Below are 23,980 nucleotides of genomic sequence, written 5' to 3'. Positions count from 1 at the left end.
AGGCAAGTGAGAAAAGCTTCATCTGTATTTACAACCACTCCCCATTGCTCGCATTACCACCTGAGCTCAGCCTCCTGTCAGATCAGTGGCAGCATAGATTCTCATAGGAGCACGAACCTTGCTGTGAACGGCACATGCAAGGGATCTACGTTGCATGCTCTGTATGAGAATCTAATGCCTGATGATCTCAGGTGGAGCTGAGGTGGTGATGCTAGCTCTGGGGAGTGGCTGCAAATACAGGTTATCATTAGCAGAGAGGTTTGACTGCACAGAGCCCATAATAAATCAATTGCTTGCAGACTCATATCAAAACCTTATCAGTGAGTGGCAAGTGAAAACTAGCTCCAAGCTCCCACTGATTCTGCATTATGGTGAGTTGTATAATTATTTCATTATCTATTACAACATAGTAATAATAGAAATAAAGTGCACAATACATGTAATGTGCTTGAATCATCCCCAAACCATCCCCACCCCCTGTGTGTGGAAAAACTGTCTTCCACAAAACTGGTCCCTGGTGCCCAAAAGGTTGGGGACTGCTGGTCTAGGGTACAGGATATCAAGTGCAAGGGTATGTGATGGCTGCAGGTCTGGGGGTAGGGCTTGATGTCTCACTTGCTTACATCTCTGTGGTTCACAAAACAACAACTGTGTGCTCCTTGGCAATAGCTACAGGGGATCTGCAGTGGCTGCAAGGGCTGTTGGGGTCCTCAGTGGTACCTCCAGGCCCAGCAGCTAGGGACCAGGCAGGTGTTGGCAGTGGCCAGAGCCAGTGGTGTGCATATACTCAGCTGTGGGGGCTGGCTGCAGCTGCCTCTGTAGTGACTGGGGCTGGCTGCAAAACACATAGTGGCAAGGGCCGGGCCTAGCAGCACAGGTTGAGGCCAACTGTGGGTGCACTAGCGGCTGCAGTGACCCTGGGCTACTGACATGCTCTTTTGCGGCTGCAGAGACTTGCCGTGGGTACATGCGTGGCACTAAAGGTGATGGGATTTGAGCTGGCAGTGTGCAGGTGCACAGCTGCAGGAGATAGCCATGAGTGCACACATGCTGGTGGGGATCAGCCATTGGGGTCCAGGCTGTCACTTTGCATACAAGCAGCTGCAGCAGCTGGAGCGGACTGCTGGTATGGATCCTGCTCCCCAGTGGGTGAGGTGGGGGGAGTAGGGAGGGACTCAGGTGGCTGGTGAATTAGAAAACCTGTAGGGCAAAAACCCTCAGCAGAGAAATCTGTGGGGAGTCCATGATGAGATCCTGCGTGATGAAAGCTGGGGGGATCTGCAGGATCTGCAAGGGTGGTTGAAGTCCTCAGTAGTGAAGGCTGCTGGGGTTCCTTTGCAGAGTAGGTCACCAGGAACCATGCTCACTCCTGCTGTGTAGCTGATAGTGGTAGCCCCCACTCTTCTCCCTTCTTCCTTGTTCCTAGCTGTCTCTAGACAGCTCAGCTTTGCTGGCCTCTGGGTTGGGTGAAACTGAAGCAGGTCCTTCGTGCACTGCTCCAAAAGGCTGGGGAAGCTGGTTGCTCACCCTGCTTTCCCTTTCCTGGTGAAGAGAACTCTTTCTAGCTGGGTTCTTGCCTCCACTGAGCAGTGCTGACCTGAGGGATGGGATGACGTAAGCAAAATTAAGCTATTGTTCCTTCCCTTTTTATGTAGTTATTCTCAAGTTTTTCATTCCACTGTGCTGCTAAAGCTTCTTAGGTGGACTCCAGCATTCTCCCAGAGCTGTTTCATTCATGGATAGCTGTCTAACTGTTGATCTTTGTTAGGGGACAGAAGCTGGGGTCTCCTACTCCATCGTCTTGTTCCTGATCCTTTGCCTTTTACTTCTATACTGCCTTCTGTATTTTCTTCCCCACTGATTTTCAGAGATTCACTGGTTTACTTTCAATGGTATGTTGTTTAATATCTGTGGCAGTGGAAAAAATTGGCCCTCGTGTTCTGACATTCCTCCCCACTCCCTTGAATATGGGTGGTCTGTGGCTGCTCTGACCAATAGAATAAGTGGACATGACTCTGAGTCAGTTCCTGGGCCCTGAACTTAGGAGCCTGGCGGCCTCCATTTCCTGCCTCTTGAGTAACTTGCTCTTAGGACCCTGCTGCCATGCTGTGAGTAAGCTCAGGGGCACATGGAGAGGCCACATGTAGTTAAGTTATTGTTTAATGGGTACAGCCCAGTGGGGGTCCCAGACCACAGCCCATGTCAAATCAGTCATTAGCTGTGTGAGTGAGCAGAGTGGAAATAAATCCTCTGCCCCCTTGGAACCACCTCCTGAGACACTGTGGAGCACAGATGCACCATTTCCACCAAGCTCTGCCTACAGTGTAGAACTGTGTGTAAATAAATGCTTGGCATTGTTTTAATGCACTAAGTTTTGGGATTATTTGTTATCTCAACTTCTGCATCTCCTCTTTGAGTCCTTGTTTTAGTCTATATTTTCTTCTCTCTAATTATCTTGATGAAGTGCATGTTACAAAGTGTCTCCAACATAAAATCTATTTTTTTCTGGTGTGCATGTGTGATTGTTATTCTAGGCTATTGTTCCCTTTGCTCCATCTCCCAGCAGTCCCTGCAAAGGGCTCACTTGATACTTTTCTCATGATGGCTCATTTCTGAAGCAGCTTTGCTTTAGGGCTAGCTTCTATATGAAGAATGGAGTGAGGAGCTATGATGGGAGCTCTGCTACTGTTGCTCGTACCTTTGTGCTGACCCTTAGCTGACCAAGAGCTGCTATCTGCTGCTATCTGTCATACCCACACCTGGCTCTCAGAGAAAGGGTGGGTGGGTAGGTGTGGATACTTAGGCATATTTCTCCAGCCACTCCAGGGTGTGGCACACAGGGCAATCCCCCAGATCCCATCCTGCCATTCACTAGTTAGATCTTCAAGGTATGCTGTCTTATTTCTGAGGTGGTTGGACATTCCCAGGGACCTGAAGAGGTGGGAATCTGTTCTTGGTACACTCTTCCACCACCTGGTCTCAATCCTAGTACATCTTCTAATTGATCAACATAGACTCTACATACAGACTGTGATTGAATTCATATGAGGATGGGGCTTTCTTATTTTTTCCCCTTCTTTTAGTTGCTATTAGTTCATTTGATGGTTCAGAGAGGATCTTTGAAAAGTCCTGCAAGAGTCACCTTGTTCAACGCATATTTTCCAAAACAATTTAACACAGGAATTCTATTCTTGTTTTTTTCCAAATGAATCATCATTAATACCTTGATTCCCTATTGCTCCAAGGAACATAGTTTGGAAGATACTATTCTGAGTAAATCCCAAGTTGTGACATATTAGAGTATCTCCATTTTTTTAAACAATAGAATCAAAGCTTAAGAAGAAAATTTCTTACATAGTTATTTTTAAATAGGGAAATTGCTTCTTGAAACCCTACCATAATAAATTAAGAAAACACACATTTGCATTTCAGATTTTTACTACCTGATGCTCTGAATACTGGCTAAGTTGTTCCTACCTTGTAGTAGTTTTCATCAGCACGAAGTGCTTTGGAAAGTCCAAAATCACTGATCTTGGCATAATGTTGAGTAACCAGCAATACATTTCTTGCAGCCAGATCTCTGTGCACAAAATTGCACTCTTCCAAATACTTCATTCCCATAGACACCTGATGAACCAGCTCTATGATGTTCTTATCCTTGACATGTCTGAAAGTCACAAATGTGTTATTAGTGATAGTGAACAAGAGTCCATTTTAGAACAACCAACCATGCACACAGAATATGAACCCACTCACTTCCTATTCTTCTTAAGCAAGAGTCACAAATGGTGGTGACTGGTGTTCAGCTGGTAGAATTTTCAAGGTATGCTTTGAATTGCATGAAAAGCAGTATAATGGGGTGGTCAGACCTGGCTCACCAACAGACAGGCTTCAGTTGGAATCCCCCTTCCGATATTGGACAGCTAGCAAAACCAACCCTGAGTCTCAGTTAAGTATAAACATAATGTAGCAAATGGGATAAAGTAATCAGTGGCTATTATTATGACTTATTCCACGTGAGTTCCTCCATCTCAACCATGGCTGGAGATGAGCACAGAATGATTACTCCATCGATGGTTGTAATCAGTTAATAGCAACGGATGTTTTCAGAAGTAATTACTCAAGGGAATGTAGAGGTCAGCTAGACATGTAAAATATCACTGTTTTCTTTTATAATTGTTTATTTAAATATTTCTTTTAAAAGAGCATGTTTTTTCTGCTTGGTGAGGGGAGACTGCTTGCCAAGATAGTCTAAGGCTGGTTCTATCACCAGGCCAGTACAGAGTGAGCAAAGGAGACCAAATTGTTGGATTAGAGTTTTTCTTTACACATTAAGAACTAAAGAGCACTTGATCCAAAGACTACAGCTCTCTTGTCTCCCTGGGTGTGGACCAACCCTGGGAAGGTGTGGGAGGAGACAAGGCTTCCTGTAGAAATCAGGTTATGATGTGCATTGGGCAGGTGGGCCCTGCCCCTCACAGTATGAGCTTCTGGGGTACCTAAGGATACCTGTTCTGCTGTAAATATTTGTTGAGTGGACCAAGTTCCGCCATCTCCATAACCAGCATCCAGGACTCGGCTTCGCATATCCCAATCATGCGCACAATGTAAGGGTTGTCAAGTTGCTGCATGACGTTTGCTTCTGCTAATAACTCATCTTTAAGAGCGGGGTCATTGGCCTCGTTTTTCAGGATTTTCACAGCCACTGTTTTCACAACTCTGCAAAAGAAATCAAGAAGCTTTTCAAAGTGGCTCACATGTAGGTAACTATCTTTCATGAAGCATTAATTCCTATGCTAGAAATGATGTTATAGAAATATCTGTCACAGAATGGAAATGCGTCTTAAGAAGCCATGTTTATACATGACTAATTTTCCAATCATGTTCTCTCATTTTATAGACAAGGAGAGTAACACTCAATTGGTTAAAAATAATGGGAGAGTGCTGAAGAATGCCACAACCAAGCAGAAAGCCAACACATTGTAGAATATTTAAATAACTTTCCAACAAACTTTACAAACTATGACATACATGAATTCCAGTAACATCTTGAGATTTATCATCTCAGATTATGTGTAATGTATGTAAATACAACATGCCTTTAATATACGTTACAATGAATTTCTAGCTGGAGAATTAAAAAACATATACTGCTAAAGCTCATCATTTATAAAACTTTTAAAAACTGAGCTTTGCTAATTTTAAGCACACTTCAACAAGTTTGAAAAAAACTAATTACTTTCCATTTTCTAATAAAAACACCACCTGGGTCATGTTTCAACTCTTGAAAATATTCTGCTATAGTGGGGCTTAAATAAATGAATGGAACTTAACTACGTATGATTTGAGAAACTGCATCTCTCCATGATACAGTTCCCACAAATACAAGAAATATACCTCTTTTGTTGAACTCTGAAATGGGAGAATAAAAACAGAACTATCCCATAAAATAGGTAAAATAACAGAGTAACAGACTAAGTCTGACATACATTCAGAAAAGAACATACAGCTTCAGTGCAGAACTCAGAAGAGTATTTACACATTGGACACATGCTATAGCTCCTACACAGATAGAGATACACAGCATCACCAGCACCCTAGGAGACCCCTGCATCCTCTTCCTGAGACCAAGGAAATATTATCCTATGCTATCTCTAGACAGTTTATTGTTTTACCTTTCACATTTCAGTCTGCCATCCACCTGGAACTGGTTTCATGTATGGTGTGAGGTAGGGGTCAAAATTAACAAGCAAAAACCTCTTGATTCTTCCCAATGTTTAAGGAAGAGAGAACACCCACAAACTCTTCCAGAAACAAAAAGAGGAAGGGAACTTCTCAACTCATTTTATGAGGATGACATTAACCTCATTAAAAAAAAAAGAAGTTACAAGAAAAAAATTTACTGATATCCCTCACGAACGTAGATGTAAAAATTCAAAGGGAAATATTAATAAATTAAATTCAGTGATTTATGAAAAGATATGATGAATATATAATTCATGAACAAGATGGGTTTATTCCAGGAATGCAAGGTGGGTTGAACATCTGAAAGTCAATCAGTATAATTCACCACATGAACACAATAAAGGAGAAAAAGCCTGTGGTCCTAGCAGCAGAGGAGAAGTAGTACACAAAAAATGTAATACACATTTAGGATTAAAAACAAATCCCTCAGAAAAGTAGAATAGAAGGAAACTTTCATAATCTGATAAACAGCAGCTATAAACCTAATGGTGAAATGTGGAAAGTTTTCCCCCTGAAATCAGGAAGGAGGAATGAGGCTACTGCCACTTTTATTCAACACTGAACCACAGTTCCTAGTTAGTACAATAAGGCAAGGAAGAAATATAAAAATATAAGGATTGGATGGGATGAAATAAAACTGTTGTTATTTATAGATATATTTCTGGGTCAAAGAATACATAGATAAACTACTGGAAATAATAAGTGAGAAATAATAGGGGACTTTAAGCAAAGTTGCTGGGTATCAGGCCAACAGACTAAACCAGTCATATTCCTGCATTCAAGCAATGCCAAGGAATAACAAGTAAGAATTTTTAAATTATACCACATATATTAACATCAAAAATACTAAATACCTATGAATGAATCCAACAAAGAAGTTGTACAGACCTCTACACAAAAAAACTAAACAACTCTGCTCAGAGAAATAAAAGACCCAAGTAAATGGAAGGACGGGTCACTGTTATTGATTGGAAGACTCAGGATTGTAAAGACATCATTTTGCCCCAAATTCACCTATATGGCCTCTCCTCTCCCCAAATCTCTAGCTGAAATTATGTATCTATAGTTATATCTATGTTAATTTATATATTTAATTAAGCAAGGAATTTGAGTATCACAAACTAGTTAAGACAACCTATACCTTAATACAGGATAATTTATATTCATTTTACAAAATAACTGTGATATATATATATATATATATATGTATACATATATATTTAAAAATAAGCATAGCAGTCACATATATATATATACATATACACATACACATATATATACACATGTATCCACACACACATACGGTGGAAGGGGCAGGATTAAAAGTGTAAGTTTCTGTGCATACTTTTGTCTATATTTTTGACCCTTGAATCATTTACATGATTCAAGGGTCAAGAAAAAAAATTTACACTAATTCCTTAAATTTAAAATAGCATCAAACAACCAAACCCAATTATATTCCTATCAAACAGATTTTCAGAGAAGATTTGTTTCAAAGGACTTTAGAAACCAGTATTTTTCAAAGTACTTAGGAACCAGTACTTTTACTGAACATTCCCTGTTGGATTCCTTCTAAAGACCAAATGAAGTACAAAGAGATTTTTAGTAATTTATCAATTCTGTTATGTAATATATACTATTATTTGAAATTACAGGATAAAGCAAATAATTATGCTAAAGATATTTGTAATCAAGAAGTTTCTGGTTAAGGGAAATGAGACACAATTTTTAAAAATCAAAGAAAATAAGTGAAAACACTGGGTTATCACTGAATGATTGCATTTTAATTAATTAGTACATATGTGCACGTGTGTACATATAAAGATCAAAAAAAAATATAGATACGTTTGTTAACAGTAGTGGTGTTTGAGTGGTAAAATAGGATGTTTTTATTTTCTTATATTTTGCTTGTTTCTATTTTCTAATTCTCTGGAAGGGACACATAATACATCTAAACTAATATGTATATAATTATTACATACACAGTTAATATATATAATGGATGCTTTCACTTCAATTGTACCAGAACAGAACAAAAACTACACTGTTGATAACAAAGGATTTAGCCATGCCAGGTTAAATTTTGCATTTGAGATTAAATAAACACAATACATGCATATGTGGTAGTTTCTAGAATGTAAGCTCACATGAGAATGAGTGTGTTGTGACAGGGCACAGCTTTGACTTACTTTTTCATCTGGTAGTAGCCCTTCTTCACCGTCCCAAAGTTCCCAGAGCCCAGTTCCTTGTCCTCCAGGGTCAGCAGCTTCCGGTCCAGGTAGACCTCTTTGGGCCTGATCTCCTCGGGGTCTGCATAGGGGCTTTCATAGACCTCGGTGTCCATGGGCAAGGCTTCTCTCTGGGCTTCTGCAACGCAGTCAAGAAATGCACAACCCTGGGGCTGGATCCCCCATGAAACTGCCATCGTCCCCCCTACCCCTACCTCCTGGGCTCACAGCTTGCCTTTTAAGACCTTGGTTACCTTGGGCAGTTATGGTGTCTGTGAGCGCTCAAGGCACTCAAGGCAGCTGGTAGCGGGGTAGGAAAAAGCCCTTCATCCCTGTTGTACTTTACCCCTGTTCTTGCACTAATGAACGTCGAGAAAGGGTCTTCCTGCCAGAGGCAAAGACAGATGGGGCCCTCCTAGTGGGCCGTGGTGGCTTTAAACTATGTCTGAAAATTGTGACCCTCCTTCATTGAGAGGTGGAATCTATGTCACCTCACCTCAGTGGCTTTTGTAATCATGTCAACCAACAGAGTATATCAGAAGTGATGTCTGTGATATACTCAGGCAAGGTTCTAAAAGGCCATGCACCTTCTGCCTGGGTTGCTGGAAATCTGCCTCTTGAAGCTTCAGACGCTATGCAATTGTCTGACTGCCCCGACCCCTTCTATGCTGTGAGAATGTTCCAGTCAGCCCAGGCGGAGAGACCAGACTGAGAGCCTCCGAGGCTCTGTGGAGACAGGGAGATGCTGGCCAGCTGCCAGAGCCCTGGCCCCAGTCTCACCACAGCCTCCACCCCCTGCTGGCCCAGCTCCACCCCCAATCTCCCTGCAAGAGGCCTGAGCCACCACGGACCAGCTCAGCCTTGTCCAGATTCATGATCTGCATGAGATAATTAAATGATTGCTGTTGATTTAAGCTACGAAGTTTGGGGGTGCTTTTCTTTTTGTAGCATTAAACAGACCAAGTTCACCAATTTAAAAAAACCTGGGGCCACCTAGAAAACCTAAGAAGGTCACCCAGAGGTCCCATTTCTGATCAGTCTAGTAGAGGCCTATTGAGTTTGAGGGGGTGCCTCTCTGAATCCTATCCTCTCCTGGCCTCACAGAATCACTACAATTCCCTGAACATGTGTTGAATTCCAACAACTCAGACATTCCTTCAGTTTTTACCAGTCACCCATTTCTTTCTGCACCTCCTGCTGAAACGTATTCCTGAACACAGACATTTTTCCAAGAACAGGATCTTAGAAATGGAAACTTTGAGCAGTATCAGTTATTGTTGCAAGAGGTGAGAAATCCTGAAGCAGCAGGACTGAAGGATATTTTCAACGTGGCCAATTTATTGTGATGGAGGCCGTACAGACCATTTCATCCAACAGACAGCACTGCTCACAGACACGTGGCATCTGTCCCCTGCCACCAGATGACAGGACCACTTGCTGCTAACCAGTGCTATGTTACAGCTGCTGACAGTGGGGTGAGCCCACCCTGCAATCGGCAAGGGACTGTGGGAGACAGCTCTGTGCTGTGAACACCCAGGGACAAAAGGTGCATCTCTCACCTCTTTCGTTGGCCCAGGGCCCTCGGTCTGGCTCATAAGGGTTGAACGTCACGGAACTTTCTGGCCTTTGGGATGAGGAGCCCTGAAGCACACAAATGATAACAGCTCACTTTTCTTCAGGGATAACACTGTTGAGTTGATCTGCGTAATTATTTTTATTTCCAAATAATCACATTTTAACTTAAGCAGGGAAGACAAAGGAAGGAACTAGGAAAAGAGATGGGAAAATAACAACGACATGGCTTATCTCATTCTTTGGGCAACTGATGGGATGCTGTGAGGGTTAAATAAAGCTCTTGCTCCCACAAAGAAAGGGGCAGGCAGGGGTCCCATTGTGAGAGAATTAATCATAACTGTTTGGGTGGTGTTCCTTCCTACTTACATGCCCTTTCAAATCCTACTTCCACTTACTAAAAGATGCTGAAAATTCTCATTATCCCTTTGGATTTGTTTTCCTCCATTACTTCTTTCTCTTTAATTTTATATTGTAGGGAAGTTATTTAAAAAGAAACATTAGGTATCCACCAGCTGCTCCCACCCACTCCCCAACTCCAAATATCTATGCCTTCCTAGTATCCTCTTATATCTTTATCATCCATGGAGATGTAGCAACTTTTGGGTAGATGCCAGAGGGTAGCGCTGGTCAGTAAGCTAGAGGTCCCAAGAGGAAGCGGCTGCCAGCAGCCCAGGGTCCACTGCCCCTGCTGTCGATCTTCATCATTGTCGTAATCATCATCATCATCATGGACCCTGTGAGATGGGGAAGCCTCTTTTTGCTAGCCAGAAGGAAAGTAATTCTTCCTTGTACTCAGAGCAGGTAACTGAAGCATATGGAAACAAAGCCTTGCTGGCCATTATTAATGGCAACCTTCCCTGTTATTTATTCAATTTGCATCAGTCTGCAGCATGAAATAATGGTGGAAAAAATCCACTGTTATATTCCTATATCCTTTCCCTTCCGAAAGTCTCTATCTCAAAGTCTGTCTGATCCACCTTCACCCCAACTTAAAACAAGGGTATTGCTACTAAATTTGGTTCATGGGAAAACCACGATTCAAACTATTTTTTTGGCATGAGTGAGTGGAAATTTTATATATCTATTTACCTTAGCAGTGCCCAAACACTGGCCACAAAGGAATGAGATACTGCCAGATTTTGGAGGAATTTAAAGAAACAGAGACAGTAAGCTTAATTTTACACAGTCACTTATCTCCTGGCACACACTGAACCTTCTGCTGCCTTCCTGATACCCCAAAAAGCCCGGGAACCAAAAGTACAGTAACAAAGTCACAGTGCATCACTGCCGCCACTTGTCCACTTGTCTCCAAACCTTCCTGCCGCCTACTGAGCTCTACAGAGCCACTGCTCACTGGGCAAAGGCCCTTCTGACAGCCTACGGGACAGTCGCTCTTATGTGTCAATGGCGTGTCACTGGATCCATTTTCTGACGACTATCTCAGCATTCTTATCAAACTGTTTAATAGAAGTAGCTATGATATATCAAGAATGAAAACAGAATATAAGTTACAGGGGGCATAGTCATTTATTCACTGAATTAGAGCTTTTCTACTAAATTTGGTTCACTCAACCCACCACTGATGCTAAACAAAAATGGGTTCAACAAACACATGATGAATGAATGAATGAATGGAGATACCCTTCAAACGGGGAGATGTGAAGTGTAAACTTTATGTGATTTAAAAGTGAATTCTCTCTCAAGTTCTTATATTAACAAAGAATAGGTGTGGATAATTCCAAATGACAATATGCCACTTTTAAAAATTTACATATAATTACGAGATTATCGGACGTGCTGTGAGCTCACTTCTCATTTATAAAATAATTATCCTGTCTCAACAGAACTGTCCTAGGAGAAACTCGGTAATTCCCAAGGCTTGCCATCCTCCTGCTCTGCTCAATTCTCTCTGGCAATCAAACTCTAAGATGGAAATAGCTTTCAAATTTTGGAAAAAAGGTCTCTTTTAGGTTCACACTGACTATCATTTCAATTTCTCTGATTTTCCCTCGAGGTAGGGAGGTTCTGAATCCAAAGAGACAAAACTTCAAGACACCAGGACCAACCATCATGGACAGACAGGGCACCAGCACCCCTTCTCTTGACTGGAAGACCTCCCACCCTTTGTTCACTTAGAGATGTATCCTGGGGCTGCAGCCTCTCCATCCCTGATGGAATGTTCTCCAGAGCAGGACTTCATAAAGGCTGTTACAATTAAGTCAAAATGCAATTACCTGCCATATGAATCCTGTGGGAGAGAATTTTAAAACAGAGGTAGGGGTGTAAAAAGTACTGAAAAGGATACTAGGGCACAAGGAGTAAGAATCAGTAGGGACGGACACAGTTTGCCTAAAGCCCTGGACACAGTAATGTATACTCTGATTAGCTGTGTGGTGCTCACCCCTCATCTGTCTTGGCTATGGATAAGGAAACGGGTTGGGGGTCTTCTTTGAAAGGTTGGGTCCCATCTTTTAAGCTGAGGTGGTTCAGGACTTCATTTCAATGTTGCCCACATGGACCACTACTTGACTATGAGCCTTTGCAGAGCCTTGAATTTCCCTCAATAACCACATCAGCTCCCTGTGCAGACCCCTCGGCCCTCCCTGCCCTGACTGGGACAGAGGATGGAACTACACTCGAGAGACTGTTCTTTGGAAGAAATGGGAGGTTTTCTGCTGTGTCTGTTAAAAGGGTAGTATTGACTTTATATGAAGATGAAGATACAAAATACAAGTTTCATCTTTCCCAGAGTACTCGGTGAATATGCCATTAGTAAAACAATGACAAAAGCCCTCGGGAATCAAATGCTCAGTTGAAAAGGAGAATTTGAGGACTTTGTAAAGAATGAGCTCTAAGGCAAAATGATAAATTATCGAAGAGTTTAAAGAATTTTTAAAGAAATTTTAATTTAATGAAAAACATATTGCTGGTCCAGTTTGCTGGTCCAGTCTATCATTTGTCATTATTCTTTCTTCCTTGTATTTGATAACTTATTCTGCCCTAATTAATAGCATCCCCTTTTCTACACAGAGAACAAGGTATATAAATGAAATGTTGACTGTTGCTTTTTTCCCCATTTTTGCTGGTATTCGAAACAGAAGAAGTCAAAGCTGAAAGACACCACTAGATGGCACTAGCTACCTTAGCTTTCCACCTTCCAAAGAGCAATTTGAGATTTTTCTTTAAGTTTTGCAAATTCAGGTAAAAACAGATCACTCCACAACACTAAAAAGAATATTTGTTTAGGTTATAAATTATGATCTGTGATCTCTGACTGGCCAGGCTTAACTGCAAGTAGGATATATATTTGACAAATATTCTTTCCGTGCCTGTTTCTAAGAAGTGCACATTCAGAAGTGAACAAAAGAGAGAAAAAAATATCGCTGTTATGGAGCTGGTAGGCTAATTCAGAGTTTCCTGATTGGGGAGTATTGCTGGATGTTCTGATGGCCATTTATAGACTTTAATTTTTAGACTTCTTAAAAGACATTTTCAAATCAGGCAACAGCAGTAATAAAGATGACAACATATTTGTCACAACTGAAGTGACAAAAAGAGCGAGTAGGCTTCAGAAATATTGGCTGTCCAAACCAGACATAGTTCTGGTCTCTGGTGGAATGACCGTGGTCCCAATGGGGACTAAGGTTCCACAGGTGAAGGCAGACTCTTCTTGGCCAGGGTATGAGATAATCTTATGTTTGCTTCAGATCCATGAAAATAAACACTTCACCTTCATAATTAATCTTCCCTCACCTTAGAAGTAAAGATCTAAAATCTGGCCCTTTATAATCATGTGGAAATATTTTCTCAGGGGTCTGGTCGACTGCTCCCACATTACCAAGTAAATGAGTATGACTTAAGGATTCTTCTTTCTCTCCCAGCTGAACACTAGTGAATCATGTATGAAAATGTCTTAGGGCTTCCCTGGTGGCGCAGTGGTTGAGAGTCTGTCTGCCGATGCAGGGGACGTGGGTTTGTGCCCCGGTCCGGGAGGATCCCACGTGCCGCGGAGCGGCTGGGCCCGTGAGCCACGGCCGCTGAGCCTGCGCGTCCATAGCCTGTGCTCTGCAACAGGTGAGGCCACAGCAGTGAGAGGCCCACGTACCACAAAAAAAAAAAAAAAATGTTTTAAAATATTCCAACCAGCAATGTATGTGTTGGAATAAAACATGTAAAATGGGTTTTAACTTGAAATTCTGGAACACTTTTCCACAACTAAGATAAATGTGAATGCTATGTCTCATCTTAGAGACTGTGCCTTTGAACTGTGAAACAGAAGCACAGTCTTTAAGGCTGCTGTTGTTCCAACTCTGCCAATCATCCTTAATAGAAGGATAGGTTTATGCACTTAAAGTAGCAAAGAAAAATATTCCAAGGCTAATAACAGGAGAAATTTTATTCCTGTAAGGACTACAAGTCCTTAGAGTAAGTGATGGCAGGGGGTAAGGAGAGGGTGAATTATACTTTTATTTTTCAATTAAATCCATTTATATTTTTAAGTGTTAAAATGTACTAATCTCTAAAGAGAAGAAAAATACACCTGCTCTAAAGTTTTTATTATGGAATTTCAAATTATCTGGTTAATAATATTCTGCAAATCAAAAAACACTTTTCATTAACTACCTACATGCTAGAGTTAATTCAAGTTCGAACATGTCCATTTTGTGCCTGAATTATTAAAAACAACTATTTATATTGATCAAATTAACAAATTCAAGAAAATTATTTACACCTTAGCTTAACAAATGGGATATCTGACATAATTCCCACAAGTCTTTTCTCATGACTGGCTAAATAATGGAAAATTCCCCTTCTATTTGTGAAAACGTAAGTATTAGTTCTCCTAAAATATTTCTGGTGAGCAATTAAAATATTTTTAATCCATTGCTTAAATCACACAATCCTTCCTTTATCAATTAACTATTGATATTTTTGATATTTATGAAAATTCAATGCATACTTCAAAGTTGTTATAAATTTACATAGGGACTTCCCTGGTGGTCCCGGGAAGTGGTAAAGAATCCATCTTACAGTGCAGGGGACACAGGTTCAATCCTGGTCGGGGAAATAAGATCCCACATGCCTTGGGACAACTAAGCCCGTGCACCACAAATACTGAGCTCACACGCCTCAACTAGAGAGCCCGCGTGCCACAAACTACAGAGCCCACGCGCTCTGGAGCTTGTGCACCACAACTAGAGAAGAGAAAACCCCCATTACACAACTAGAGAGAAGCTCATGCACCACAACGAGAGCCCGCGCACCACAACGAAAGATCCTGCATGCCTCAACAAAGAGCTCATGTGCCGCAACTAAGACCTGATACAGCCAAAAAATAAAAATAAATAAATAAATAATAAATAAATAAAAAGAAACAGCAACAGCATGCTTTAAAAATAAATAGACAACAGCCCTCTTTTAGCCAGAAAAGTATTTCCACAGTATTAATCAGATTAGTTTCTAATATTTAATTATCCTTTAAAATTGATTAAATAATTTAGGAGGGGCAAATTTTAAAAGGCACAACAGTGTTTACTGTGAAAAGTGGGTCTGCTTGACACCCCATTTCCTACTCCCAAGGCAACTAGTGTTATCAGTATTTTCTGTATTCTTCTGGAACATTCTACACTATATCAGCACATATATACGTGCATGACTTTGTTGTCTTCAATTAACATTGTATTTTGGAAACAATTCTAGATCTCAGCTACCCATCACAGTATGAATTTTATTGTAGCTGATTTCATTTATTTCTCATTGCTTGACTTTTAAATTATTTCCAGATTTTGTCAATGATACAATGTTAGAATAAACATTTTCATACATACATGATTACACATAAATGCAAGAATATCTGTATGATAAATACCTAGAAGTAAAATTGCAGTTAAGAGGTTATATGTACTCTCAATTTTGATGGATGTCGTGAGATTGCCTTTCTTAGAGATTGTACCATTTCACACTTCTCCAATGAATTACAGCTGTGCTTACTCACCACACCCTTGTTCTGTGGTGTCACCAAGCTTGTTTATTTGGATCAGTTTCACAGGCGGACATAAGGGAGCCCCACAGTTTTAACTTGCATTTCTCTTATATGAAATGGAACAGCTTTTCCTATGCTTAAGAGCTATTTATGTTTGCTTTACTATAAACTATTGTCCATTAATCTGTTAGACAGTTAAAACTTTTATTGATTTATAGAAACTCCTTACATATTAAAGATATTAACCTTATATATGTATCATCATTACTAATACTTATTCCAAGTTTATTATGTTTCTTTTGATGATGTTATGGTTCTTATCCACACATATTTTATTTTTAGGCAGTCTTACTGATATTTTCTTCAACTTTCCTTAGACATGTTCTTCTTTAATTTAAAGATCTACTAAAACTTATTTTCTGTATATTTCTTTAGTCACTGTGGGTGACCTGAGCTGGCTTCAGCCTGCTTGGGACAAGGACAGGGGTGGGAGTGGGGCTTGTCTCCTCACAGTGCTGGGTTACTGTTTCCTGGGGTGATGGCATTTTGATGTGTCAACCTGGCTAGCCTGAATGATATTCCTGTGTTAACGAATCAAACTGTGATCTTGGTACTGCTGTGGAGGGATTTTGCAGAGGTAATTAAAATCCTTAATTTGCTGATTTAATTTGAGGAGATTATCCTGGATGGGGCTGGCCTAATCGGTCAAGAGTCCTTAGAAGAGACTGAGGCTTTCCTAAGAGAGAAAGGGCACCAAGGGGAGAGGGGTGACTGACCCTTGGCTGGCTGTGAATGATAGCTTTGGCTCTTCCCTGAGTGGTTCCACCCTGCTCATCCTCCCTTCATGATGATCTGCTCTATGGACCTGGAACTTGCCCCTACAGTTGTGTAAGCCAAGTCCTAGTGATAAGTCTGTATATCTGTGTGTGTGTACATGTATATAGATGTGTGTATGTATAAATATGTACATGTGTGTGTTATGTAGGTACCTATGTGTGTGTATGTGTGTGAGTGTGCTGTGTGTCTTTCACGCATAAATCTCTGACTGGTCACGCTTCTCTGGGTGAACCCTGAATGATGCCCTTGGAAACCACAGAATTAAGATAAATGTGGATTGCTGTTGTCTACTCTGTCTGCAGTGAAACTGCTCATTTCTGGGACTGTGCATGGGGAAGGGCTATGTGTTGGCACACCAGCTGTGGGCCATCATAAAGAGAACAATGAAGAAACAAGCAGTGGGAGCCAGGGGCGTGGTCCACGTCCATGGGGGCTCCTCCATGGCTGCCAGTTAGACCTGGTGCGTGGAGAGGCCAAGGAAGCCAGGCGAGCGAAAGGTTCTGGACCTGCTGATGGGGCACCATGCATGGGCAACTCAGTGTCCCTCCCTGAGTTGTGCTATGAAGCTTTGTCAATGCAGCATTTGATCAGGACTCCTGAAAAGATGACTCATGATTGAAAAGCACCCTGAACCAGAACACATTTTGAATCACCTCAGTTGATGGGGTACCATCTGACCTATTTCCCCCAGACAATGGTCCTGTGAGATGCCATCCTGGCAACCAGGTGAGCCCTGTCCAAGGAGAAGGGGCGAATGCCAACAGGGGTCGAGGGCCAGGTGGGCCAGAAGGTGGCCACTGTGGAAACTCTCCATGAGTTTCGCCTTTGATCATGGGGAATGCTGACCTCTTCAAGGTCAACGCCTCAATCACCTACTGGCCCTGGTGGGTGGCCTGAAACAAACACCAAGTCATGGGGCAAAAGGGACACCAACATAGAGCGTGTATTGCCTTGACAACCTGGTCCCCAACTCCTAACATGCCACCCTGGCATGGGTAGCCGTCACTGTCACCCGCCCCCCCGCAAAAGGGATGCCCCCTCATGGCTGATGTTTCCCACGAGCTGATCCACACTGACTGGGAGCATGATATCAAAACAGACAGTTATTCCATTCAGGTTTATTTCATAACTTTTCCCCTCAAACACCACACTAAACTCACTTCTCTGTTCTGTGGTCAGCAAGATTGAGAACATCTAGAATATGACTGCCACTTGGAAAGAAAATCTCAGGGCTTTTATGCTTTTTATTTCCATTGTTTCTAATGAGTACTTTAGGCAATCTGCTTCATGAACTGACACTCAATTATATGCTGAAATGTTTGGAAAAATACCAACCAATATGAAAATGGAAAGAGTTATTAATAAAATAATCAATTTTAACCCCAATGATAAAACTGAAAAGTAAAAAAAAAAAGCAATCCATATACAAGTTATAAATACATTTTTTGAGGGAGGTGATTCATGATAAATAAAAATCTTTAAAAAAGAACTTTTTATTTCCTTCATAATTCAATCATATAGCAAACTATGAAAATGCATTACATGTCAGCTTTTTTTTTTTTTTTTGCGGTACGCGGGCCTCTCACCGCTGTGGCCTCCACGGTTGCGGAGCACAGGCCCCGGATGCGCAGGCCCAGCGGCCATGGCTCACGGGCCCAGCCGCTCCGCGCCATGTGGGATCTTCCCAGACCGGGGCATGAAGCCGCGTCCCCTGCATCGGCAGGCAGACTCTTACCACTGCGCCACCAGGGAAGCCCCTATATGTCAGCTTTACTGTCTCATAAATAAAAATGGCGTTTCTAATTCTCAAATTCCACCTTGTCTTTATACATGTTATATTTAAAGTTCTGTGTTGGAACTCTACAGCCACAATGAAGTTACTGTGGCACTTGATATTTATAAAACCAATGGCCTTGTGTAGTCCCTGGGCAGGATCCACACAACCTTGGCTGTTCCTTCTGCCAACATGTAATTTATCTAGTCAATTACCATAACGCTGCAGCATGTGATCCTGGCTTGCTTTGAAAAGACTTTGCCATATGAGAATTCCCTCCCACCTATCACATGGACTGAAATGACTTCCAAGAGCACATTATAGCGGAGAGAGCACACTCACGGTGATGGACTTTGCAGGAAAGGGACTCGGACCACACAGAAAGCAGAGCGTGGGCTGCCCAAGAGGGCTACATATGGCAGGGACATGAGACCAGAGCAGCAGGAGGGTCGGCAGCAGGGTACACGGAGTGGGCAGCCACAGGGCAGAGTGTGGGTGCTGAGTGCAGGTCTGTCCTACCACTTAGTCAGGGACAGCAAGCAGGGGACGTTTTAGCACCTTTCTGTGGCCAGGCTTTGGGAAGGAGTATGATTTGATTCTTGAGATTATTCCACCCGCTGACCAAGTCTAGAAACCATAACGGCAAAGAGGAACAATAAATGTTTCAGAAAACAAATACAGGCTACCTTACATGACATGCTATTTTAACCTGTTCTATAATTACACTAACGTCCTCCAGATTCTGTTGATGAAATGCACTAGGGGTAACACATGATCATTAGAAAGGCTTCAGGAAAAGCCGACCACTTGAGCAGAAGGATCTGGAAAAATACTTTGGCAATATTTTCCACAGAAGGCTATAAAATTTGAGCTTTTACATTAAATAGCCGACTTTTCATACAGAATTATTAAGTCACAAATTCAAGACAAATCATCCTAAAGAAACTAATTTTGCATGCCCAATTTTGTTACTTCTTGTGGGTGCTGGTTCCATGATGTTTGTAGAAATTCACTGAGTTTGGCCCTTAGGGAACATGCATTTTTTTCCTATATGTTTTTCACTGGTCAATAAAAAGTTTTCCCAAAATGTCCAACTCCTTGAAGCCATTAGGTGATGCAAGGTTAAATAGAGGGCTTGATATTCTTTTAGGAGTACTCAGCCCTAAGCCCTCATGCCTCTTAGAGGAAAATTGACCTGTCTCATGATGGGTACAACCTTAAAGTTGACTCGCCAGGCCCATGAGCTGTATAAAGGGTAAAATAAAATGATGACTCCATTAAGGTGCTATATTTTAGAGGTTGATCCCAAAGTTCATCGGTATTTTAGCAAGTTCCAGTTCCCCCAGTCTGTGGACAGGGGCTGTGCCCGGAGAACCTGCCTGGTTCAGCACAGCTGCAGCTTCTGAGCAAGTCAATAGCTCCCTCAGAGGGCAGAGTGGGCATTCCGCCTTTTGCAGATTTTAAGGGTTAACAGGCAGAAAGTGAGGTATAGAGTGCACAGCTCACGATGGGGCAATTTTCATTCCTCACAGATGGCATCAAATGTCCACAGTGAGGTCCCCCTTAAAGTAGCAGGACATCATTCCTGCTTGGAGTATAAATCCGTGTGTCAACTCATAACAGTCTGGAGGGAGGAGAGAGCTGGAATTCTCTCTTTTTGGGAGTATCAGGCATGTGTTGGGCAAACCCACGTGGAGAAGTGTGGACAAACCACAATTCTCACCTCCTATTGACATGGAGGGAGATGTGGGTTCTGGCCAAGCCCCTGACTCCATACTTCTCTAAGGGCTTCTCTCATGTGATGGCACAGAGCATCCCCATTCCAAGCCTTCCTCCACCAAGGTATAGGCAAAGCAGCTCTCCTGGAAAGGGAGATTTTTCTGATAACAATGTCTCAGTTGATTTAACCAAAAGAGTCGGGCAGTCAACCTCAGTGAGATGTCTTACACACCTGGCTCGCCACACCATCATGCACGTGGTCACATGGATCGTGCACACGCCTCCACATGGACGGACCAGGGGCTGAGCCTGAACAATATGCTACATTTCCCAAATCTGCCAGGAGGCATATTTCTGATTTAACATTGGGTTGCATGGTCATTTAGCATACTTTTAGAAAATGGAGGAATTTTAACCTACCTAAGAAGTTAAGTTGGCTAGCTCGGATCTGAAAATAGGCTGATTCTAGCTGACACCCACAATCCCAGTTTACCAAGTGTGATGAAAACAATTACCATGACTCCTGTTATCTAAACATGCTTTTCATCATGCTAATATACAACTGTTTCACTTTTAACAGCATGGCTAAGTAACACTTACCACAGGATGGGAACTTGGAAGTTGTGGACGGAAATTAATATTTCCTGGTTAGAAAGAACATGGACAGTTACTGCTATGTTAGTGAAAACCAACTATTTATCCCCTCCCCCACTGCAGATCAATCAATGTGACTGTAAAATATTACTGCTTGAGGAGTAGATACATTTTCTGCATACATTTCTTGATACCCTCTTTCATCTTTCTCACATAAGCAATTAAAATGAATTTGTTTTTTAAAGTTAAACTTATCAGCTATTTTTTGATGAACGATATCTATAAAACTGGAGCAATCTGACATTATTTTAATCAATCAGTAAAAACAAAGCCTCATCCCATCTTGTTTGAGTTTGCAACAGACCAAATCTAAAACGAGGCTGATTATTATCAACATCTGAAAGAGTGAGACTCCAATGTCTTGGCTACTCACCCATTTGCCCATCAAATTTTTGACATGGAACTGTAAGAACTCTTAACAAACCATCTGACTTATAAGAATAATGCTCGACGAGCTGAAAAAGAAGAAAGTAAGAAAGTATAATAAATAATGGAGGGAGGCAATGGAGAAATCCTGACCTGGAGCAGCTGACTCCCCTTTTGGACTTTAAAAGTGATTCAAGGACAGCGCTTAACAACAGAAGGTGCTTCCTTGGTGGTATTCCTGATCCCTTCTCATGCCTCTCTCCTGCCACCCTCAGACTTCTGGACAGAAGTCCACATGCCACCTTCCCTTTTGGACTCTGCTCTTGGCTCACCCTCTTTCTTTCTTTCTTCTTTTTTTTTTTGGGGGGTAGCAAGTTGCATTTATTTGTTTATATTCTCCCATATCTGTGTGATATTATAACAATGAATTCAGCACGCGAATGTTCATTCATTTATTCAGTCATTAAACAAACATTCTGCTGTGTGCTAGGTCCTGAGATAGGACAAAAGGTAAACTATGGTGAATCATCCTACAGTTGAGGTACTTTCTTGGTGGAAAGAGATATAAATGAACAATGTAAAGTGATTAATGGTGTAATAGTGCTGTGGGCAAAGGCTTTGGAAGGACCAAACAATTCAGCCCAAAAGTTTCAGAGAGAAGATATCACAGCACAGGTGATGTAAGAGCTGGGACATGGGGAAAGCTGACCCTTTGGCAAATGGCCTTATGTTGACAGGATATGGACAGCCTCGGCTAATGGCTCCCAGAAAACTATGAATCATGATGCCTGATTGCTACATTAAAAAATAAATGAATGGCAAATAGATTTATTTATATCTAATCAAAATTATGCAATAGGAAGACAGTCTTAGTTTTCACATTTACTTTTCTCATACAGACATTTCCTCTTCAGACAATCTAAAATCTTCCTATCTGATATTTCTTCCTTATCTGTTTATTGGTACCTTTTCCAGTTAAGGACTTGTTGCTTCTGAATCTTCTTTCCTCTCAAAACTTACCTATTTAGATGAATGTTTGTTGAATGAATATATTTTATCCTTCCAGGGAGCATTCTGTTTTTTAAATTTTATTTTATTGTGGAAAGAACACAACATGAGATCCACCTTCTTAATAAATGTTTCAATCTGACCAGCCCTAACACGCTACTGAGATGGACATCAAAGTTCTCTCTATTCTGTTAAATGCAATAGTGTGTTCTAGGGCTAAATAGTATTGAGGTCCCTACAACAGCTGAAATATCACACATCTCTCCAATGTCATTCAAATATCTCCTTACAAGCTTATGTTTTTAGATAATCTATGCCACAAGGGTGTCTGGGAGGTGGGCATACATGTTAGGATTTCCCTCTTGGGCAGGGGTCTGCAAACTTTTTCTGTAAAGGGCCAGATAGTGATATTTTAGGCTTTTTCACTCCACATGGCATCTCTGTCACACAGTTCTTTATTTTTTTAAAAAATAACCCTTTAATGTATAAAAACCATTGTCTTCAAGTACTACACAAAAGCAGACCAGGGGCAAATCTGGTCCACAGATGTGTTGACTCTAGCTCTAAAGAAAGGAATACTAGAGTAGTGTAGCAGTTACCACCTCTCAGACTCCTGGGTGGAGGAAGGGCACAGAGGTACCTTACGTTGATGTCAAGGAAAACCAATGAAATCACACTTGTAAAAATGGAAGGTACTGCTGGCATTTTTATGCTCTTTCTTAAACATATATACAAGGGGAAAGATTTAATTAAGGCTGAATACTGTGAGATGCTGGAGGAATCAGTAAATGGGAAAGCGTAAATATGGGAAACAGTCTTGGGAAGGAACTTTCCAACAATTAAAGATGTTTAACATTATAGTCAGTATGCAGACTTGGAAACTGTGACTGGGCTCAGATAGGGAAAATGGTCATTCAGGAGAAGTATAATGGCTGTGTACCAGTGATGGAGCCCAGGACCCTCAAGCATTGGGCTGACAGATGGACTACAGCGCCTTTAAATGCACACCATCAACAATTCTTGTAGGAAGTGAGAGACTGATGGGAAATTAATACCGGAAGGCAACATTCCCTACTCATCTCTCTGATTTGCATTGGGCATTAGTACCTAATAGGTTAAATACTCTTTCAAAGCGATACCATTAAAACAAAGCAAAGTCTGTGGTTGATAATAAGCTACATGCTAATGATCTACAAACCAAAAGACAATGTCAGCATTATGACTAATATGAATAAATATTAAAATACCCAGCATTCAAAGAAGAAGATTTTGTCCCCAACTACAGCATTAGGAACCAAAATACACCGTGTGGTGGTTACTCTAAGTGCTTTAAAGGTAATGGGGATCCCTGATCACAGTTTTTAAAAAGGCAAGATTTTGAGTCGGGTCCTTTCCTGCTGTAACCACACATGAGGTTCCTGGTGGGGCCTGGTGTGGACATTTGAACCCATCCCCAATGATGTCCCGCACCTACAAAAGCTCAACGTAGTTGTTGCTCTTGGGATGGCAGAGTCCCTTGGTTTTCTCTGTCTCTGGACCCACTACAGTTTATAGGATGCTTTGCCATTTCCTCATGGAGCTGTGATTTAGAATGAAGCCAAGTCATTCGTGCCCAATGGAAAGCAGGGATGAACACCGGATTAGGGCTCATTAGTGCCTAAGAAACTCCCAAATTACTCCCTGTTTTCGGGTTTACTATCAGGTAGGTCAAGAAGAACCCCTTTTTAGACCAGGGCTGAACAATCCTATACGAGTGGCAGCCTGAAGCGCAGGTTCAACTGCCAGGTTGCCCTAATTTTGCAGCAAGATTCATTTTGCAGTGAGAATGGCACCTGGCATTTTATATTAAATTTGGCCTCTCACAACTCAAAAAACAGTCTGATTAGCCACTTCTAGGCCTACCTTCCCAGCCATCCACACCTTTCTATCGTGTGTATTTGTATGATAGGCTGTTCTGGGTTCCAGGCAGAACGTCTTAGAAAGAAATGCCTCTAGCGCCCCAAGGCTGGGTCTCTGGTTGAAACTAAGCACAGTCCTGAGTGGGTACCACTTCCTAGTGCCAAGAGCTAAGGGGCCCTGGATAAGCTATGG

At 41.6% G+C, this 23,980-nt stretch overlaps 1 protein-coding gene across 4 annotated transcripts in view; it reads right to left on the bottom strand.

Moving 5' to 3' along the window:
* The window catches only part of SYK (spleen associated tyrosine kinase), a 95,069-nt gene that overhangs the window by 14,600 nt on the left and 56,489 nt on the right, over positions 1 to 23,980 (bottom strand). For 2 of the 4 annotated variants that reach the window (XM_024731930.1, XM_024731929.1), the window contains 7 exons: positions 20,889 to 20,970; positions 20,462 to 20,505; positions 18,701 to 18,769; positions 9,533 to 9,614; positions 7,935 to 8,112; positions 4,510 to 4,719; positions 3,478 to 3,667 (listed from right to left, as the gene is read on the bottom strand). In XM_024731930.1, coding sequence (XP_024587698.1) covers positions 3,478 to 3,667; positions 4,510 to 4,719; positions 7,935 to 8,112; positions 9,533 to 9,614; positions 18,701 to 18,769; positions 20,462 to 20,505; positions 20,889 to 20,970 — 855 coding nt within the window. Of the gene's footprint in view, positions 1 to 456; positions 1,598 to 3,477; positions 3,668 to 4,509; positions 4,720 to 7,934; positions 8,113 to 9,532; positions 9,615 to 18,700; positions 18,770 to 20,461; positions 20,506 to 20,888; positions 20,971 to 23,980 lie in introns of those variants that run through there. The other 2 variants (XM_024731933.1, XM_024731931.1) reach the window with 2 other exon arrangements.

This window comes from Neophocaena asiaeorientalis, unplaced genomic scaffold (assembly GCF_003031525.2).
Source record: "Neophocaena asiaeorientalis asiaeorientalis breed wild unplaced genomic scaffold, Neophocaena_asiaeorientalis_V1.1 scaffold160, whole genome shotgun sequence".
Classification (NCBI taxonomy): domain Eukaryota; kingdom Metazoa; phylum Chordata; class Mammalia; order Artiodactyla; family Phocoenidae; genus Neophocaena; species Neophocaena asiaeorientalis.
Note: the sequence above shows the minus strand (reverse complement) of the source record. Positions and strands in the feature narration are given on the sequence as shown.